The sequence below is a fragment of the Candoia aspera genome, chromosome 2, assembly GCF_035149785.1.
Source record: "Candoia aspera isolate rCanAsp1 chromosome 2, rCanAsp1.hap2, whole genome shotgun sequence".
NCBI classification, from domain to species: domain Eukaryota; kingdom Metazoa; phylum Chordata; class Lepidosauria; order Squamata; family Boidae; genus Candoia; species Candoia aspera.
In genome coordinates, this window is record NC_086154.1 from 18,104,674 (window position 1) to 18,126,963 (window position 22,290).

A 22,290-nucleotide genomic window follows, 5' to 3' on the forward strand; every position below is an offset into this window, starting at 1 on the left:
AGGGCTGAGCGACAGGGACTGGCCCAAGGTCACCCAGCTGGCTTTGTGCCTATGTGGGACTAGAACTCCCGGTCTCCCAGTTTCCAGCCTGGTGCCTTGACCACAACACCAAACTGGCTCTCATAGTTCATTAGGAAGCACTTACTGGCAGTAAGAGTGGTCAGTCAGTGGAAGAGGTTACTGCAGGAAATGATTTCTTCCCCTTTGCTTGAGGTTTTCAGACAGAGACTGGATAGTCATCTATCAGGGATGGTGTAGTGAATCCTGCAGTGTGCAGGTGGTTGGACTTGATGACATCCTAGGTCCCTTCCAGACTCTCTGATTCCTTTAACATGCAAACCCAGATTTTCTGGACAATGGCCTCTCAGAGAGGCTGCATAAGTTGCCAGGCATTCCATTCAAACTTCAAATTCCAAAATCGGGAGATAAGCAGCACTTGAAAACGTGATTCAGCCTGTATGAGATTATTTTCACACAGCACAGCAAACATACTTGCAGCCGCCCAATCAAAGTGCATCAGTTAAAAAAAACATCTTTGATCCCAACAAATGTAGGGGGTAGGTTAGCAGGTAGCCCATCAGACAGAATTTCAGTGCCTTCTCCCCATCTCTATTTTCTGCTAATCTAACCAGTCTTAGACAACCTGTTGGTAAGTTTCCAAAGCCAACTACAAGCACCTAACACAGGCATGGAGTCTACCAGTAACGTGGTCCATTTTCAATATTTAAAGAACTGTAAATATTAAAACCAGCCCTTCAGATCTGAGCCTGGGCCATTTGACCTCAAGACTGTACTCTTAAATGGCAATTTTGTAAGCAAGGTCCCTGAAGCCATGAGCTCACCTATACAGCGGACACCTGAGACGTGCTGGATACGGGCTGCTTGCACCACTCCCAACACTCTGCCTCTTGAGACCCAAGTACTGCTTGTGGACATCTGCATGAAGGCCTATGACCAACTCCTGGATCTTAGGAACAAGTCCTGAGAGCCACATCAGTAGAAGAGCAAGTAGTGTGGCTTTGCGGCCTCCTAGATGGATGAAGGAGGACATTACACTACATCCATGCAGGGGACTGACCCCACCCGCCCAGACATCCTCTGATGACTCCAACATACATGCTAAAATCATAAGAATCCTATATACGCTATAGCTGCCCCCCCACAAGTCCTGTTATGGTGTCTTATCTTGGTATGGGTATGGGTGGTGGTGGTCCTGGGAGGGATAAGTGAAGTATACCAGGAGCGTAGCCAAGAGTATATAAGCCCTACAGGGTCCCCTAAGGCATGACGATCATCTCAGAATGCAGGCACTTCGAATGCAGCAGCGACAAAGGAAGGCGCCAGAAGTGGATGATCGCTTTGATGACAATGTCAAAGGTATCATTTCATACCGCACAGGAGAAGGCAGTGGTAAACCACTCCTGCATCTTATCAAGAAGACCACACAGACAGACAAGATAAAGTGATTGATGACATGGTGCTGGATGATGGGCCCCACAGGTCAGATGGCACTTAATGCGATACTGGGGAAGAGACAAGGACCTTTCAGAGTACTAATGGTGTTTAGGATGCAGCATGTTTAAAGCCTTTGGGGTGCCCGGTTGCTGATGTGGCCATCCAGGAAAAGGGAATCTGAAGCTGCAAATACAGAATTACTGTGGGAACCTGGAACACAGGAAGCATGAACATGAGAAAGCTCTACCCAGTGAAATATGAAAGGAATCAACTATGCACTGATATCGAAGGCACCAGCAAATTGAAATGAACTAGAATTGGATACTTCCAGAAAATCATACTGCTTACCACTCAGGCATAAAAAACAAAGAAGGAACAGTGTTATTTTCATAGTTAGGAAGGATATAACAAAGGTAGTACTTGGGTACAATGTGGTCAATTACCAAATGATATCAATTAGACTTTGCCGACAATCTTTTAAAATGATGATCATCCAAGCTTATGCTCCAGCCATTGTTGCAGAAGAAGAGGAGGTTGACAAGTGTTATGGTCAAGTTCAGTCTGAAATCAACACAATGTACAAGTAAAATGTGCTGCTTATGGTTGGAGACCGGAATGCCAAGGTCAGAAATAGTAAGGAAGAAATCAGACTTGGACATAATAGTCTGGGAAACAGAAATGGAGACTGAGTTATCAGTTTCTGCCAATTCAATTATTTCTTCATTGCTAACACTGTGTTCAAACAACCAAACTGACACCTACTGTATATACATGGACATCCCACAGAAGTCAAATTGACTATATTATTGGTACAAGGAGATGGAAGAGCTCAGTTGTAGCAGCAAAGACATGGCCAGAGGCTGACTCTGGAGCAGATCACAAGCTGTTCACGTGCAAGCTTCTAGCCAAACTAAGGCAGAAGAAGGAAGCTATCCGGTTTGCATGATAGGATCTTGAGCATCATATACAGTACCCATCATTTTCAAGGAGAACAATAAGAATGACTTTGAAGTCCTGAACCTCCTTGACAGGGAATTAGAGGAACTGTGGAATGAGATGAAATAAGTTGTTATGGATGAATGTGCAGAGAGATTGCCAAAGACCAAGAAACAGAAGAAAGCTAACTGGAGCAAACAGAAGAATGCAAACTGTGAAAATTGCCAAGCAGAGATATCAAAGCCAAGAAAGTCAAACAAGTTAGGAAGGAACTTAAAAAACAATTTCAGAGAGCTGTAAGAAGAGATAACAAGCAATATAACAACAAGACCTGTAAAAAAAGAATTTAAGATGGAAACGAGATCTTTTAAACGATCTCCAAATTGAGAATGAGGTTCAAACTGGTATGTTGAATGGATAGACAATAGCTGATTCAAAGATCAAACAGAGATGGAAGAAGTATACTAAAATTCTGTAGAGATGTCAACATCCACGATACCTTAAAAGATATTCCCTATTTACAGGAACCTCTTGTACTAAAATATGGGGTTAGATTAGCATTCAGGTCCTTTCCAAGTTGGAAGGTTACAGTATCTATAGAAATATGGCAAGCAACAGAAAAAGAATCAGTAAAGGTTCTAACCAAACTCTGCCAGCAAATTTGGAGAATGATACAGGTGCCAAAAGATTGGAAGAGGTCAATCCACATACTACTAACAAAGAAAGGAGACTTAACAGAAAATGCAAAATATTGCACAATGTCCTTAATTTCATATGTTAGCAAAATAATGCTTAGGAACGTCCAATGCAGGTTAGAGCCCTGCATGGAAAGGGAGATGCCAGATGTTCAAGCTGGCTTTAGAAAAGGTCAAGGAACACAAGACACTATGGCTGATCCGTACTGGATAGTCGAGAAAGCCAAAGAATAGCAAAATAAGTCAATAGATACTGATTACAGAAAGGGCTTTGTGATGATCATGTCAAAATGTGGAATGTGCTTAGAAATATGGGAACCCCAGAACATCTTTGTCAAGAAACCATAATCTGAATGGAATGTGGCAAAACAGACGGGCTCCAGGTTAGCAAAAGAGTGAGACATGGCTTTATACCCTCCCCTTATTTATTCAATCGATATGCAGAATATACAGTATACTGAGGCAAGCTGGATTGGAATATGAGTGTGGTTTTAAACTGGAGGAAGATACATCAATAACTTGTGCCATGCTAATAACATTACTTTGATAGCTGAAAATATAAATGATCTGCAAGCTCTAGTAATGCAAGTCAAGAAGCACAGTGAAAAAATGGGGCTAGGCTTAAATATAAAGAAGACCAAACTAATGACAGCAGGCACAGCAGTCAGCCTCAGAAATGACAATGAATTGATAATGAAGTAGTGGATAGTTCTACCTTTCAGGATTGACTATCAATAGTAAAGGAACCAACAATCAAGAAATACGATGTCACCGTCTAGCGTTTGGGAGAGTAGCAATCTTTGGAAAAGATATTCAAATGGTGTGATGTATCTATACCTGCAAAGATCAGAATTACACAGGCAATGGTCTTCCCTGTGATATTCTAGGGCAGCAAAAGTTGAACGCTGAAGAAGCCAAATGTAGAAAGGGTATTGATGATTTTGAACTCTGGTGTTGGAGAAGACTCCTGCAAATATCACTGATAGCCAAAAAAACAAACAAATGGATCATAGAACAAATCAACCCAGAGTTCTCACTCAAGGGATAAATGACCAGATTCAAATTATCATATTTTGGACACACTCAGCTCCCTTGATAAGTCTATAATGCTGGGAAAAGTGGAAGGAAAGAGAAGATGACCAGCAACAAGATGGATAGACTCAATTACAGCAGCAATGGGTGCATTGTTGGGAGACTTGATGGGCCAGGTTGAGGATAGATCATCTTGGACAAGGTCTATGTATTTGCTAAGGTTCAACACCAATTTAATGGCACTTAATCAATCATATACAGTTCACGTATAAGTGGGTTCACTTCTAAAGAACAAGGCTACATATAATAACCATTTATTCACTAGAGTCATTTACCTGTGTAGAATTAACCTCTTTTTAACCCCAGTATTGACATGTTACAGGGGAACAGGGTCAAATATGTTTGGCCCATGTTTTGTAGGAAATTCTTTTTTAAAGGCTTAGTGCATCCATGTTGCCCTTCAATCTGCAGGAAAAAATGCCTCATGACAACTCTGCCAAAATCCTATTATTTTGTTGTCAAATTTCATCCGTGCAGTCGCTGCAGATTGGGGATGAAGGGCAATCTTCTCTAACATACTCCCTGGCTGTTTTGGAAGCTTAATCCCTATACATGTGAAAGATGGTGGGTTGGGAAGGCTGCTTGAAGGCATCCTGGGCCTCAACCTGCCAAAAAATGCCCCTCCCTTGACTGCTCAAAGTCAGGCACACTGCAATCACCTTGAGATTCTTGACAGGCACAGCAGGATCAGAGAAGAAACTCTGGCGAAAAGTTATTTCAATGCCAGCCTCTTTGACTCGCTCTTCCAGATCATCCAAAGTCTGTGGGAATACAGAAGGAGGCATCATAACCATGAAGAAGTAAGGACCCAGATAAAGCTGTACTTCAGAAGGTACATTAAGATAGGGTGATATATTCTGAGTTTGCACATCACACTAAGCCAAACCCAAACAAATCACAGTACATTTCAGCAGGCTGTGTGAATCTAGTCATTCTGGTTTGCAAGCCATGATTTATGGGTTAGTGTGGTGTAGAAACCCAGCCCAGTTATCGCTTGGTCAATAAAATATAATTATACAAATAAAGCCTAGCACAATGCATAAATTCACTGCATGCATACTCAAGGGCTAGGTTAAAAACCATGGAAATAGAAATGTAAGTTCTATGCTTATAAAATTAGCATTTGCTATCCTGCAGAAAACAGATCTTCAGAATTTCGGTTTCTACACTGTCAAGAGACACCACTCCTGTGGCTGTGCAGAAATACCTAGTCAAATCTCAGAAGCAGGCTCTTGTTTTGCATTATACAGCTCCCAGCGTTTCTTTGATTTTTGTTATCATGGTGAACAAATACAAAATAAATGGTTTAAAATATTATGTCACACACTTTGGCCTCTTTTATCACCGTTCAAGTTAAACATGCTTTCTGATGCGCAGACACAAAGGGCTCCAATTCTGTGGGGCAGGAAGCCTTTTCCTTTTCTACACTACTTCCCTGTTGAAGCTCTTTGACCCAATGAGAAAGGACCTATTTTTAAGTAAAGGACTACTTTCCATGAGTAAACAGAACATTTGCATGGCCAGATGCTACTTATTGAAGTGGGAAGACCAAGGAGGAAGCAAAGCACAGGCAGGAAGCAAAATAGAACTAGGGGTATATGGAGGAAAAGTTGAGTGCAACAAGCTAAGGCTAGCCGGGCTGTGTATCTGGCATGAACTCAAGCATACTTAAGATCATGATCACAATCACTGGAATTGATCGCCTAAGAGCCCCAGTTGGGATTAGGAGCATGTTTGAGATCAGAGTCCAGCAGCAGCTTTTCTTTCAAAATATTTTTTTCAAAGATGTGAAAAATGTGACATACACTGTGGCTCTAATAGGGCTGATCTCTGTGCTCCACTGTATCTCTGGTATAACAGTAACAATGATAATGATAACACCACCCAACAATGTACAACTATCATGAGACGATGCTTGTTCCAGTCACATGCTGCATAAATTAGAGATGCTTTGATGAACTCAAGAGTTTCTTAATTTCTCTGATAATGGACTGGGATTAGACAAGGATTAAGGACAAGTTTGGGCAGGAGGAGAATCGCTGAGCCCCAGTGGTGCTAGTGGAAAAGTACCGCCATGAAAGATGGAGGGCTGCAGCCTACTTGCCTGTCACAGGTCAAATAAAAATAATTCTGGGGTTTCACATTTGCATAAATGTGATGGACATTGGAACACAGCTGGTGAAAATGCTCCTCTTCTTTCTTGGAGCTATTTGTGTTATTTTTTTTTCCTTGTCTGAAAGTGGAAGCTATAATTGTTCTTAGGACATCTTTGAGACAAATAGCCCTCAGCTGAGATCTCAGTTGACATTTATTAAAATTCAATAAGGAAAAAAGGACCTGGAAATATATTTTCAGCTAGGGAGAGCAGAAAGCATATTAAGAGAATCATTACTTCTTCTCTTGTCATTTCCTCCTTTTTTCCATCCCATCCCAACCCATCCCATCCCCCCTCATTTGTTTAACGTCAGGCTGTAAAATTCAAACGGGGAAGGAGAATTACAGTGTCATTCTTGCTATTACACCATGGATATGGGGTGCCTTCGAGTCCGTTTTTGACTGCCTGGACTAGTCCCTGCAGTTTTCTTGGCAAGGTTTTTTCAGAAGTGGCTTGCCATTGCTTTCTTCCTAGGGCTGAGAGAGATGGACTGGCTCAAGGTCATCCAGCTGGCTTTGTGCCTCAGGCAGGACTAGAACCCACCGTCTCCCAGTTTCTAGCCAGGTGCCTTAACCACTTCATCAAATTGGCTCTCTGTATTACACCATAAACATAGAGTTACTTTCAGCTTTTATATTACAGGTAGGTAGGAAGTTCTGCTCAGAACGCTCTTGCCAGCAGAACAGAGAGGGGATAATTTTTGCCGCTTCCCCTTCTAACCGCAAGCCACCCCCACAGTTCTGGAGAGTCCCCAAACATCCAGAGCAGATTTTCTGGGACAGAAGGGACTCTGTGTGTATGTGTGTGGAATCCTCATTCAGATAGTATTTCTTTTTGTCCACAGATCATACATTGGATCAAACCCATTTTCAAGCATTCCTATCATGCAAATTTTCAGTATATCTTAAACATTTTGAAGGAAACCTTTCTTTGAGTTTCTAAGGATCTTTATGCCTGAGACATACCAGAATTTTAAATTGTCCATCTGTGTGTAGGATAAAGAGATGTTTATTAATACCGGAGGACATGTCATGCCCTACCCAAAGGCAGATTAGGATTATAATAGTTAGAGAGGTGCCATCAAACTGAGAGAGGGCATTAAACTTCAGCTGGGTTTTCCTTCAGAGACAATCAAGGAGGAAGACCTTAAGCTTAAGCTTGTGCATTCAATTCAGGAATAAGGTCTTTGTGCTGGGAGAGAGATACACATGGATATTCAGTAGCCTGCTGAAGTCTGAGATTTGCAAAGTTACTTCTGGTAGATAACCTATATCAGTATACATTAGGAAACTCAAATCTAATGAAAATAATGGATATAAATGGAAGCAATCACCATCGATAACATGAGTTAGGGGCTGAATTTATACACATTTGAAATGTTTTAGTATGGATTCACGTGGTAAACAGTAACAAGAGGAAGTATCAGCTGAGCTACAGCAAAATACGAAAAAGAACATGGCCAAAAAACCAGGAGAAGAATAAGAAAGGGCTGCCAAGGAAAATCCTTTCTGGTCCATTAGAAGGTTCTTCAAGATCCATTCTTTTCAGATTTCACCAAACACTGCCTGCTCATTTTAAACTCTTCTTTTGGAACCACAGGAGAAGTTTTTTTGTTTGGTTGCTTGGTCTTTTATGAAATAGTATGTGTGGAGGTTCTGAGGAAACTGAGGATTGTATCAGACACACGCTAGGGAGGTTCCGTTGCTCAAAGAAGGAACTTAAAGCAACGACACAAGTAGATGGTCATGAAAGCATGCCCTGAAATAGGAGTGATGTGGCTAATTTTATTGGTGACTAGCAGAATGGCAATTATTATAGAATCATGGCTTTTATGAAGGGAAGGCTGCTGCCAAGATATTTTGAAGACCATTGCATAAATGTGAAATATCGCTGTGCATATCCTCTGGCCAATGGGGATTGGCATAATGTCAAGGATGCAACAAAGATTTTGTCTTCACTGCAACTGTGTCTCCAGACTGTTTTTTTAATTTTCTCCATTGAAATGAATAGTCATCATTCACTGAGAGGGAAAAATGTAAAGAGGTACATTCAAGGGCATAATGGCTCTCAGGACTAAACCAGCTTCCCTCCACTGTTGATCATAGTACTGGGGGCATGGAGCAGATTTTGTATAGGAAAAAGGCACAATCTGTTGCCAGAACAAATGTTCTGCATAAAGAATGTCTTAGTTTTAATCATCTGTGGTTAAAAGAATCAGGTAGCAGGTGATGGAGTGATCATTTGAAATTCTGGAAAGTAGCTAGAATAAAGTAGTTTTAGAAGAGATTTACAGGTAATCGTTGCTTAACAACCACAATTGGGACCGGAATTTTGGTTGCTAAGCAAAACAGTCATTAAGCAGATCTCACCCGATTTTATGACCTTTTTTGTGGCAGCCATTAAGCGAATCACTATGGGCATTAAGCGAACCTCGTAGTTGTTAAGCAAATCATGCATTTCCCCATTGATTCTGCTTGTTAGAGGCTGGCTGGGAAGGTCAAAAATGGCAATCATGTGACGACGTGATGCTGTGACAGTCATAAATGCGAACCAGTCGCCAAGCACCCAAATTGTGATCATGTGACTGCAGGGATGCCGCGATGGTCGTAAGTGTGTGGACCAGTCATAAGTAGGTTTTTCAGCACTGTCCTAAGTCTGAACCATCACTAAACGAATGGTTGTTAAGCGAGGACTACCTTTACAAACAGAGGTAGTGTAGTTATTACTAATCTTGGACTGAGGAGATATACCTTCAATTCCCCAATCATGGGGCCAGGCATTCTCTCTTAGCCTAACCTACCTCACCGGGCTGTTGCAATAGCAATAAAATGAGAGACCCTATGTCCATTATCTTGAGCACCGATAAGAAAAAATGGAATATAACTGCAGTAATTAATCAATGAATTGTACTTGGTTTCTTTGGAAATCAGCCCAGTCCTGAATCTCAGGTAGAAACAATGGGCTTTGTACATATAGACTGCAAGGACAATTTATTAGACTTGTAAACTTGTTGTGGTTAGGATGGGAACCAGGGATTATAGTCAGGGTTAGGTTTAAAGGTCTGCTGGATGTTACAGAGTGGCTGAAAGATTATGCTGAGATCTAAGCTCTGGTTTGGGCTCCATACCGATGTAAACACCTCGGTGGTCTGCTGTATTGTGGCAATCTTAGTCCAGCTCCATTTCTTGAAGAGCTGCACACGGGTGGGATTGTGCAGTGTGGCAGATGGGTGCGTGCGGAAAAAAGTGGGGAAACGCAGGCGGTTGGAAAGGGCTGGCGAACTGGAGCCATAGGACAACTGAAAAGAAGAAAATGGAAATTTGATTAAAGACAGGAAGGGTGAGATGCCCATATATTCCTTGGCTAACTTTGAGATGAAGATTTCCCTTCGGCCCCTTCATACAACAGATCTGTCTGCTTAACACCAAAGACACCTGTCCCTGTGGTCCCTCTAGAGATGCTTCAGTCAAGGTTCTGGAGTCTTCCAACTTACTTTACCTTCCTCCGTTCAGATACATGGGGAAAGATGGGGTCTATGCTAAGACAGTGTTAAGAGAAAGGCACTTTGAATCTTTTTACTTGGAAGCATTTCCCTCATGTGTTTCGGGTTGAAAATTTCAGCTTGCAGGGTCTGAATTGGAGCTGGCTTCTCCCATAACATCCACATATACAAAAACAAGAAACGCTTACCACAATGAGATTCCACATGCGTGCAGCCTCGGCCACCAAGGTGGAAACGCTGCTGCAGCCAGGCATAAGGATGATCTTGATGGGGTCATTGTAGAGGAGCTCATAGAGAAATTTGGTTGCCACGCCAGGTTCACACTGTGGGAGGTAGGGAACAGACAGAGGATAAACCTCCCCACTAGGGATCTCAACCTGCTCATGGTCCTGCATGCACCCCATTCAGAATTCAGGTCAAACCCAGGGAACTGCTCCTAATCATTTATTTTCATATCAAATGCTAGGCAAGATGCTGTGTATAAAAGGCATCAATGGAGTCCGAGCCCAAACAAAAGTCGCAAACTAGAAGGACTAGAAGAGACGTGGAAGATTAATGCTTGGACAAAATTAGTAATAGCAGGAGTTAAATGGCCATGGAAATTCAGGTAGAATGGGGTGGAAAAGTGAGGAAAAAGAATGTAATTTGTCAAGTAGGCAGAGAAAAACGTAGAGCACCTGGTTTGCCAATGAACTTCCCTCTCACAGATGGACCACTGTCCTCCTGTGATCCTTGCTCCATAAAAAACATTAATATCACGTACTTGCCAACTGCTCTGCCAAGACCCAGGAATGACGCCATTGCTGATCGACCGGAGTTCTTGGATTGCACTGGGGTTGCATGAGGAAAGAAATGGCTTTTTCAAAAAGCCACACACATAACTACTCCCTACGCCCCTGGCCCCTGAGCAATGAAGGCACTAGGTTAGACAGTCTTCACCAACCTGGGTGCCTCCCAGAAACATGGACTTCAACTCCCAGAATTTCCAGCCAGCACGTCCACTGCTGAGAATTCTGGGAATTCTTGTCTACATGTCTGAAAGATGCCTAGGATGAGGAAAACATGGTTAGGAGGCTTCTGAGTAGTGAGGAGTCAGTAGTTTATTGGAATTTTGTTTACAAGTTTAAAAAGATGCCAACCCTGGAGTATGAACTGGGCTTGAATGGGAGTGGGCAGGATAGCTGGAGAGACTCGGCCCCACCTTTCTTGGATCCAGAAACAACTTCAGTCCACCTCTGTGCCAACATGCAGAAAGAAACTTGGGAAAAAAGCCAACCCAGAGTAGTCATGATGGATGAATTTTCACCACGGAGAAGCAGACCAAAGGTGTTCACTCAATCCACCAGTCTTTCCCCTGCATTTCCACTAGTACGGCGTAACAGGAGATAACAGCTAAGCTTCTCAGGCTGATGGTGAGTATAGGTAGAGATAAAATCTCCCTTGTATTGAGCATGATGCTGGTGACTATGTGGGCAGGGCCATGTCACTTTCTGGGCAACAGTTCATAAATGGCTTGCACTGCCTTCTTCCAGGCCATTTTCTCAACTTCCGGTGATCTGAGGGCTTTCCAACTAATACATAGGGTGTTGGTGCCAAGTTGGCTAATGAACACCTCCCACTACGGCAGGGTAGGCAACCTGAGACCCAGGGCTGTATGCAGCCCTGAAACTCTTTTTTGTGATTCCTCACAGCCACCTGCAATCGCAGCTGCTAATAAATGGTGGCAGTTTCCTAAAATATGGAGATGAGAAACACCCAACTCAGGCTTAACATAACCAAAAAGCAAATGAAAAAAAATTCAGCTCCACCACAAAACACTGGCTCTGCCCATCCTGCGCCATCACTTCATCTACTGTGCCCCCTGGCCATGCAAAAATGTTACTGTTAAGTGCCATCCTGCCCATCCAAAGGTTCTTCAACAGGGTTGAGCATGCAACTAATGCCCACATACAGCTATTCTCTAACTCTGCACATTCCATCTGACCCCTGCCCTGCTGTGCGTATCTCTAAGCAAATGTGCCACACAGGATCCTCCACTTTTTTTTTCCTACGCACACACACACAGACACCCCCCATGTGCCCCATCCTGCTCCTGGCTGTGAGCCTCCACCGCAAGGGGATGATGAATTATTCAGGGCATCGCCGCCCCAAGAAAGAGGATCAGTTTCCATGGAAACCTCAGGCAGGCGCTGCCACGGCAACCTGTCAGCACCAGGGAGCGGGCTTCAATAGGGAGGGAACAAAGGGAACACCATGGGGGGGTTGACTGGGAAGCACAAGAGAGCAGAAGAGGAGGAGGAAGAGAGAAAAATGAACAGGCAGGGCAGGGAGGGGAGGTGTGTGTGGGAGAAGGGACAGACGACCAGACAGACTGATGGGTAGAGGAATGGATGCGAGCAGAGACTGGCTATGTAGGGTTGGAGGGAAATAGAGAATTAAAAAAAAGTTTGCAGAAATTCCATGCAAGGGAATGGAGCAGGATGGTGGACAACTGGGTGATACTGCTTTGTGTGTAAGGAAAAGATGGGATGGGGATGGGGATGCGATGGAGTAGGAAAGGGCTGATTTATACACTCGGGGACAGCTGGGCAAAGGAAAGGGCTACAGGGATTTCAACTTGAGTGTGGAGAGGTCCTGTGGCAGGGAGAGATTTGCAGAAGTGGGCATGTGGCCTGACTCAGGTTGCCAAAGTCAGCACAAGAGTCTTTAAGGCAAGCAGTTGCAGCAAGTGGGGAAGTTTGCAAGATGGGTGCTTTTGGAAATCATGCCCACATATGCAGATCAGGGCCACATCAGCAGGCTCAGGGTGAGGCCACCAATCCACAGGCACACCTAGGCCCTCTGGCAGTGAAAAGATAAATATTTCAGTAAAGCCATAAAAAAGAGCAGAAAGAGTTTGATTCATTTCCCAGTCGTGGGAAGGAAAACATGGTCCAATTATGGCAACATGTGGAATAAGGACCCACCCCACGATGGCCTTTATAGTACTCATGATGAAAGCCAGGAGTCTACTCCAGTTAGGGGTGAGAGGCATGGCTTGTTCCCAGTTGGTACTTAGACTGAAAGATATTCCAGAAGGCTCAAACCATGTGGAGAACACATTTTTACAACACCACCCATTTCTCTTCCCTTTCATTATTTGGGGCACATTTTGATGCTCAGCGCATAAGAACTCCTCTAATGCAGCTGAGTTTGATTACCAGGGTAAACATAAAAAAACAGATGTAGAGATAAGAACAGGAGTACAAAGGACTGAATAAGAACTTAACAGACAAGCTGAGTCGTCCAACTCATACTGGAAAGCAGTAAGAATGCATGCATACAGAAAGACTCAAGAATGTACAAGTCAGAAATGGTGCATGCAGCCATAAATGGACAACGAACACAGCACACAAGTGTGCAATGGAAGCATACAAAACAATTGGCATGACCAAAGTTAGGTCCCTGGAAATGCCATGCTGATCTTCTGCACAGTCTTTCTTGAGTGAGACACATGAATTAAAAAATGAGATGTTGGGAAGGGGAGAAGGTGGTGGTTGACAAGGATATTTACATTTCAAGAGACAGGTCTGGCTTAGGGAATCTTTGCTATTCAACCCTATTCACAACTGCCTTTGGCACATTTTGGGTTGGGAAGGAACTGGTGCTTTGAGGGAATTTCACACCATCATTGGCTCAAAAGGCACTGATTGCTCTCTCTACTTGCATCAAAACAGAACTTGCATCAAAATCCATCCGTGCCTACAATCTAGAATATACCTGTATCAGATCCATAGCTCTTACCCAGGTTCATCCACATGGCCAGTACCTAGTGGAGACTAAACCAAACTCAACCCTGAAAACTCACAGCCTTCCTATCCATCGCTCATACAGGAAGACTCCTCTCTACAACAGACCTTGCACCAAACATCTCTGCCCTAAAACTGTCCATCTACATTCTATCCACTATCCTAATTTTCCTAATATTCCACTTATGGTTAATATTTCCCTCAGCTGCTGCTTCTGCTACTGCTGCTGCTCCGCCTCAGATTAGAAACATGGATCTTCCTCCAGCACATCTCTACATGGGAACCCCAGCAAGCTGTCGTGAATCGTGTCTGGAATCTCCATATGACTCTTTCCCTCGCACCTCCAGCACCAGCCCCTTCCTACCAGCTCCATTTCTGAACATGGTCTCCAAACTTTGCTTCCAGTCAGTGCGCCAGTGTCACTGCTCCAGTCCCACCCTTTCTCCGCCTGTTTACCTCGCTGCTATGACGGACCACAGGGCCCTAGGAGAGCCCTCTGCCTCCGCCTCCCCATTCTTTCCCCAACCCCCCTGGTCATTATCTGTGGCGTTACCCCGAGGCTCCCGGGCTTAAAGCTCTCTAGAATAGCCCAGGCTTGACCGTTTCTCCCACTCTTCCACAGAAGTGAGAGGGTTGCGCAGGGACCTTCTGAGGGGTGCTCTGGCCCAAAAGGAACACTACAAAAGTTGGGTGAGAAAAGAGGGGGTTCTGTGGCGTTATGCTCACGTTTTCTACCCCTTGTGCAGCCCTTGTGCGCTAACCCACTCCTGCCATTTTCTTCTCCCTCATCTTTTAGCCTGCTCATGGATCTTTCCTGGCGAGGACATGGCCCTAAGAGGCGAACCCTCCCCCGCCCCCAAAGACTCAGCTCCTGGTATTCCACATTTCTACTTTCAAGGTTGCCTTGTCTTTCCATCTTTCTATGAACCTCTCCCCTAGCAGTATCCCAGTTGCGTAGACTGACACTTTTGAAAACATCTTTCCAAGCAGCTTTGCTCTCCGTTTACAGATGAGTCCCTGCATGATCTGGGGATGTGTAGAATTGTGCCAGGATTGTCCAATATGCTCAACCATCCCTCTGCACGCAGGACTACCTTAGCTATAAGGCACAACATCCTCCCCTCCCAATTCGATCCCCCCACCCCCTTCTGGTCCCCAGATTACCCCTCCCTCCAGTGCAATTGAGGGGGGCAGCTTCCCCGCCGCAACCGAGGGCCTCCTCCCTCCCCCCCTGCGGAAACCCACCTGTCCCCACCTGGGCGGGCGGGGCAGATGGGGCGTGGGGCTCTGCTCACCTCGCTGTCGCGGTGGTCAAGGCGCAGCTCGTAGTCGGGCAGAATGTCCCTTCGGCTGTTGACGTCCTCGAGGGCCATCTGGGCGGAGGGCAGGCAGGCTTGGCCCCCCGGCCAGCCGCCGGTCATGGGGAAAAGCGCCCCGATGTGCAGCCTCTTCTTGCCTGCGCCCAACGGAGGAGAGAGCAACAGCCAGCCCGTGAGCACCAGCAAGGCCGCCTGGGGGCCCCCGCCGGGACGCGGGCCGGGCAAGGCCATGGTGCCGGCCGGAGGTCAGGGGCGGCGGCGGCGAGGGCGCGCGGCGGCTGCACTGCGCGGCGGCGGCGGCGGCAGCGAGGGCGCCGGAGCAGGCTCCTCCATGGCTCTGCCCGGCGTCGGTGCTGCAGTGAGCGAGCGAGCGAGCGGGCGGGCGGGCGGGCGGGCGGGCGGGCGGGCAGGCGAGCGAGCCAGCCAAAAGGAGGAGGGGGGGAGGAGGAGGGGGCGGGGGCTGATGTCAGTGCGGAGCCGGCGCGGAACGTCGCCGTCCAGGGCGCGGGGGGAATTGCAATAAGCCCCCTGCACCGCCTCGTCGCAGGGGCGGCGGACGAGCGAGGCAGCAAAGGAAAGGCGGAGATGATGGAGAAGAAAGAAGAGGGGAAGGGATGCGGAGACCCCTGGGGACGGTGGAGAGAGGCAAAAAAGGCGCTAGGGAAAGGGCAGATGAATGCTAGAGAGGGAGAGGAGGAAAAAACGGTTGGGAAACCATCTGGGATGACAGGAGCAGCATAAAGAGCAAATGGATAAGAAGTGGCGAGAAAGGGCAGAGATGATGGAGCAGGCAAGGGAGAAGTGGGGCTGAGGAGCGCTACGAAAGAGGACTAAGACAAGTGAGGCAGACCAGAGCCACGGGGTACAGGGGTGAGATCAGTTTAAAAAAAAAAAAAGAAGTGATGGGGAACAGGAAATTTGGTCTAGTGGTTAAGGCACCAGGCTAGAAACTGGCTGGGTGACCTTGGGCCAGTCACTCCCTCTCAGCCCAACTCACCTCACGGGGTTTTTGTTGTGGGGAAAATAGATGAGGGAAGGAGTATTTGGTATGTTCCCCACCTTGAGTTATTTATAAAAATAATAAAGGCAGGATAAAAAAATCTAAAAGGAAGAAAAGCAGTGGGTTAGGCCGGTTGGCCAGGTTCCCCCAGTCAAATCCCATTAAGAATAGCTGGGACTGCTAAGTTTGGTTAAACTTTATTATTGGGGGAAGGGGGATGGGGTCATGTGAATGCAGCCCACTTAGCTAATGATTCAGAGTATTGTGTGAATGGAAATTCAACATTCAGGTTAAATGTGAACCAGAAAAAAAGGGCGGGGGAGTGAACCCATAGGAGGCAACAAGAAAGGATGAAAGAAGAGATGTCTGGAGTGCTTTGAGGATACATGGAGGAAGAATAATTGAAAGACAAGAATAGGGATTGGGAGGTAAAGAGATGGAAAACAGAGCAAGAGAGGATGAGGGTTTGGAGGTAGTTGGGAAAAATATGGGGGGCTGGGGCTGGACTAAGTTGATGGAAGACCAGAAACAGATGGAAGTCCAAAGGAATGTCTGGTCCAAGTTGGAGACCTGAAGGCACATATGATAGGAGCTTGGATAAAGAAAAGCTTTGCAAAGAGGGAAGTATTAAGAATTTGGAAGAATGATTAAAGAAGGGAAACATGTATTTTAAAAAACATGAAGAAACCCGAAAGGTTGGGGTAAAATATGTGGCCCTCCACTGTGGATACCAGCATGCTTCCCTATCAGTCATACTTGCTGGTGTGCTGGAAGATGGAGGGAAGATAAATGAAGGGTTATGGAAAAGGGGGCGCTTAAAGAATGAAGAAATTAGCTGGAGATAGAAGAATGAGCAGAAGAGAAAGGGCACAGAGAAGGGAGAGAACAATTGGTAGAAGGATGGGGAAAGTGTATAGTGAGGCTTGAGGGAAGACATGGTAGAAATTAGATGTGGGGAAGGATGGAGAAAGAGAACAGCTGAGGAGGGAGGTGGACTAATGAAGACGGATGAGAAGCAACAGAAATGCAGTTAACGTGGGGAACACAGAAGGAGGAAAATGAGTGATGCAGCTAACAAGCAAAGGCTGGACAAGACAAGCAGATAAAAAGAAAGACAATGCAGGATGGGAGTCAGAGAGGGAGGGAAAGGAGGTAGCAAGAGGCTTAACAGAGGCACACAGCACAGCACAGCACAAGAAGGCTGACAAAGAAAGGGTGCAGAGCAGGCATGGGGGAAAGAAAAAGCAGTGGGATTTATCAAAACATACTAAAAGGGAAGCAGGGAAGCACTGAGTGGTGTAGATAAAACTGAGGCAAGGATGCCATGGAAATGGCGAACCACAACCAGCAATTCACAGATCAGCAAATCGCAGCCTTCAAGACAGCAGCAGAAAAATGAATCCCAGCCTGATGTGCAGAAGGAGCCTGTCTAACACATCAGGGCCACCGAATCTAGGCTGCAGAAGTGCACACAACCCATAGATGACAGCCGAGTTACAACTTTTCCTATCTCTTTGCTGCCATCTAGCCAGTGCCTGGATATTTGCGGCCCAGGTCAGGTAGCCCTAACCTAGGTGGCCAGAAGGAAAAAAAAAATCTTCTTTTAGGTTATTCTGTCAGCAGATAAATAGGGGCACATGACACGAAGCAAAGACAATTGTGGTGTATCAGTTCTACTCCATGTTTAGAGGGGGGCAGAGAATATGGATGTCTGGCCTAGCACGGAGGTGCTGGGAGGCAGGATTCCTGGATTTGCTGAAAGGGGGGGGCAAATTTATTAGAATAGTGGTACTTGTGCTTTTGGGGGGGGGTTGCACTTTAAAATCCTTGGCTCTTTTCCCAGTTCTGGGAAATGGGGAGGAGGTAGTGTATATCACCAATTCCTCTCCCTGCTGGTTTCTGACATTTCCCTGGCAAAGAGACACATGCGGAGGTGGCTGGAAAAGGAACGGAAACAGAAAGAAATAAAGGGCCTCCCTGCAGCCCCTCTGTGTTCACCCCTGTAGGGAAATGGAGATTTAGTAAGAAAGGGTACGCTGAAGAGGAAAAACAACTGGAAAAGGAAAAGTTAGCAACTCAGGAATGTCCCCATTGTGCTCCTGAGCACAATCTCCTTATTTTAACTCAGTCCAGTGTTTCTCAACCTTGGCAACTTTAAGGCCTGTGGACTTCAACTCCCAGAATTCCCTAGCCAGCATGCTGGCTGGGGAATTCTGGGAGTTGAAGTCCATACATCTTAAAATGGCCAGGATCGAGAAACACTGCCTTAAACTCTCATTGTGGTTTAATATCAAAATTTCAAATTTGGGCTTGTTACCTGGAATTTTAGGCTTCATTATTAGCTTTTAAGGAAAGGTGATATTAGCATTTCTAAAGTCTAGTCCTCTTTTCTAACTCTTCTTTTCTCACATGTAATCAATGTCTTTTATTGTTTAATTGCTTTATGACATATCACATATACTAAATGAATGTATCATTTGTTTCTGTACCCTATAAAAGGGTTTGACACCCCCCCCCCTTAATAAAGGCTTTTTGCTTTTGCCTGAAATACTTTGTGATTTGAGTTTTCGGGTAGGCAGAAAACCACCTTTGCAAAGGTTAAGTTGTTTCTCTCCCAGATTCAGGGAATAGGTCTTCAGCTCCACACCACTCAGGGTGCCTGAGTTTTAAGGCAACAGGCTCTCAGGCTTTTGGTAAGAAAGGACAAATTATAGCTCATATTCTCCTGGAGTTATCAGTAGGACATCTTTCCAAAATGGCATCCCCTATATACTGGGGGGAACACAACAAGCAGCCTGTTCCAGCTCACTGAGTGAGGTGTCAAGGCTTTAAATGGAATATTTGGGGATCCCATTTGTCTTGGCTATATCTTGTTAAAGGTATTACCTCCAACTGTAACAGAAGAAAAGTGTACGTGCAATAGTATTAACAATACAGGAAGTCCTATGCATATTCTGAACTGCATCCTCAGAAGACTTATCAAAAGATATTTGCCAGCTGTTCCCCCATCCCTCCATTCAAACAGCTGGCCTTCAGCAGTAGCGGCTCTGAGGGGCAGGGCTGGGGGATGGAGAATGTGATAGTTGCTAGGCAACCATATCCCACTGCTGCTGGTAGATTTGGGCCTGGCAACAGAAGCCTACTCTAGAGCAGCCTCTGGCAACCTGGTGTCCCCCAGATGTGACAAGATTTTAATTCTGCAAATTCCCATCTGGATGAGAATGAGGAAGCCTGCCTTAGTATTCGTTCTAAACTTTGTCTGGCATTTCTCTTCCCCAATAATGAAATAGCTGTCCTACTTATCCTAGGGAACACTCTATTCCTATGTTTAGGCTGCCATCTTCCAACCTGGACTCTAGGCCTGTAGCTACCAATGGCATGAGAAATGAGGCAGAGGGTGTCTTCCTACCTGTTTCTTCCCTGGTCTTGAGGTCCATTCTGCCTCTGTTATGCAACTAACTTGGAGTCTTGTAAGGGAAAAAAGGCACTAAGCCCCAGAGGAACAGGGAGGAACTGTGGCTGCCTCATCTCCAACAGCAGTTGGGTGATTTAATGTGTCTTATGCTTGGGTTGCAATGTGACCACCCTACTTCCTATTTAAAGTCAGGTTTCTTCAAGTGGATGTGGACATACCCCTGGAATGTTCTTGGCAATGGTATGGAGGATATTGGAATTACCTGGTGATCTCCCATTCAAGTCCTATCAGGCCCATCCTGCTTAGTTCCAAGCCTAAGCAAGGTTGGCCAACTGCAAGAGACACTTACCTTTAAAGAAAGGCCAAGTCTGGCTCCCATGCCACATGCACATGCATGCTGGGGGAAAGAAGGAAGCCAGCCAATCCTCAGCATGTAGAACAAAACAAAGCAGTACTTAGTTACACCTCCGTGAAAAGCACTCGTGGTCCGTGGCATTCTTTAAAGTCCCTCATCAAGGGGAAGTTATCTCATCGGACGATTTCACACTCCAGTGCTTTTAAACAAGTTTCTCTGCAAATGGTGAGGTCAACTTTTTGGCTGCCTGTCTGGTCAAGGCAGCATTCACCCAGCCCACCCTAACCTGGTGCTTTCCACATATGTGAGCCCATATCCCTGAGCTTCCATGCTAGCTGAACATCCAGGTCAATTTTCTTCTAGCTCAACTACCCCAAATCTCAAATAGCAACATTTCTGTGTTACCATTTGAGACACTGGAACTCTTTTGGGGCTTGGATGTGCACCAGTTTCATACTGGGGGGAACTGATGTGGGCCAGTGTCATGCTGGGCCAGTTTCATAGTGGGGGCACTGGCTTTTTGGCACTCCCGCCTCCCTGAGGCTAAAAAGTTGCCTTATTCCTTGTTGCCTGATGCCCTCACACTGGGCTTTAGGATAGCTAGTTAGGCGGCCATATAGTTTTATGACTATATGGCTGCCTTTATGACTATATGGCTGGTTAGTATCTATGAGATACTAACCAGCTCAGGTGTTCTCACAGTCCACTCTGGGAACAACTGTGGGCTCTTGCAAACCTGAATCTGAATCCAATATACCAGCTGTGGAGAATCACAACATGATGGCAGTATACAGGTAGTACTCACTTAACGACCACAATTGGGACCAGAATTTCAGTTGCTAAATGAAAAGATCATTAAGCAAATCCAACCCAATTCTACGACCTTTTTTGTGGCGGTCATTAAATGAATCACTGCAGGCATTAAGCAAACCATGTGGTTGTTAAGTGAATTATGTGGTTCCCATTGATTCTGCTTGCCTGAAGCCAGCTGGGAAGGTTGAAAATGGCGATCATGTGACCACATGCTCATAAATATGAACTGGTTGCCAAGCGCCCAAATCATGATCACGTGACCGTGGGGACACTGCAATGGTTGTAAGTGTGAGGACCAGTCATAAGTCAGTTTTTTCCAGCACCATTGTAAGTCTGAACTGTCACTAAATAAATGGCTGTTAAGTGAGGACTTCCTGTACTAGATACAGATACTGCCTACACCAGTGTATTGGATTTGAATAGCTGGGGAATGGAAAAAGCAGTGATACAGAAGTGTTCTTAGAAGTGTCACATTTTCTGCCATGAATCTGCAGGGACTCAAGCCAGTTTCCCAAGGTTAGATTAATCCCTGGCCTGGCTGCAAGACATAGAATCGTTCACGCCATTAACATCAGAGACAGCTTCTATTTCTCCACACACCTTCTGGCAGTTGTAAGGAACATGAGTAGGACAGTGGAGAACCACAACATGATGGCAAGTTCCACCGAATGTATAGTCTTCTAATTTATGGCCCAGGCCAGGATTATTTACTTCTGAGGAACAGTTTTGGCAGCATTCCTAGGTAGCAGGTATTACAAATGCACAGAACAAAGGTTTCAGCAATTTAGCAGTGGATAGAGAAAGAGGTGGAATTAGGAGGCCGGTACTCAGTACAAGAAGCATACTGAAAATTTAGAGGCACAGTTGTGATCACCTTAGAAAGATAACAGATATGCAGGGGGTTCTTCCATGTTATTTTGACAGCAGTCCTAAGAGGTGGGTTGAGTTGAGAGAGAGTGACTTGTCCCAAAGATACCCACTGAACTTCATGGTTTAGTGAAGATACAAACCCAGACCTCCATAACCCAAGTCCTGTCTGTCTGTCTGTCTCTATCCACACATTTGACAGCTCTTGTTTCACTTCCATAGGTAATGATGAAATCTTCTGTACCATAGATCTAAAAAAGCGCAGCAAAATGATAGGCAGCCGTCATCCACCATTTCCCAAACAAAGCCTGGCATTTGCAAAAAAGAAATAAGATGTAAGGAGGGTCCCCACTCTGTCTCTGTGCGTATGTATATGGGTGGGTGGGTGTGATACGGGAGTTGAAAAACATCTAACTACCAACTCGTGCAGGATCAGTGTGGTAGATCATGGTCCATAACCTTCAATAAAGAGGACTTTGTCTTGCAGTGGGTTGATTTGGGCTGATGATGATAATAACAGCAACAACAATAATGAAAATACAGGAATGTTTTCCTGTTTAATTTGGGGCCAACTGCACTAGTGCTTAACTACTGATATGTGCAGGAGCGTGCATGGACAAGTTTTGACTCATATTTTAAGCTATCAGCAGAGAAATCCCTAGTTATATTTTTGCTTCACATTCAGGTAGCCTCGGATGAGCCTATATTTCCTCAGCTTTAGTATCAACAACATGGGGATAAAATCTGTGGCTTGCTTTACACAGAGCGCCTCCAACACCCCAAGCTACAATCAAAATGCAAACCTGTATGATATGCCCCATTCAATGTTCTTCGTGATGAGGATTCATGACTTCTAAATTAAGTAGCTAAATCAATAAAACATGGGAAAAAATCTCTA

General features: G+C 45.2%; 1 protein-coding gene across 1 annotated transcript in view; it reads right to left on the reverse strand.

Moving 5' to 3' along the window:
- GABBR1 (gamma-aminobutyric acid type B receptor subunit 1) overlaps positions 1-22,290 on the reverse strand; it is a 68,740-nt gene that overhangs the window by 21,707 nt on the left and 24,743 nt on the right. The window contains exons 5-8 of the mRNA XM_063291384.1: positions 14,919-15,079; positions 10,024-10,158; positions 9,461-9,631; positions 4,838-4,939 (exon numbers count right to left, since the gene is read on the reverse strand). Coding sequence (XP_063147454.1) covers positions 4,838-4,939; positions 9,461-9,631; positions 10,024-10,158; positions 14,919-15,079 — 569 coding nt within the window. The remainder of the gene's footprint in view (positions 1-4,837; positions 4,940-9,460; positions 9,632-10,023; positions 10,159-14,918; positions 15,080-22,290) is intronic.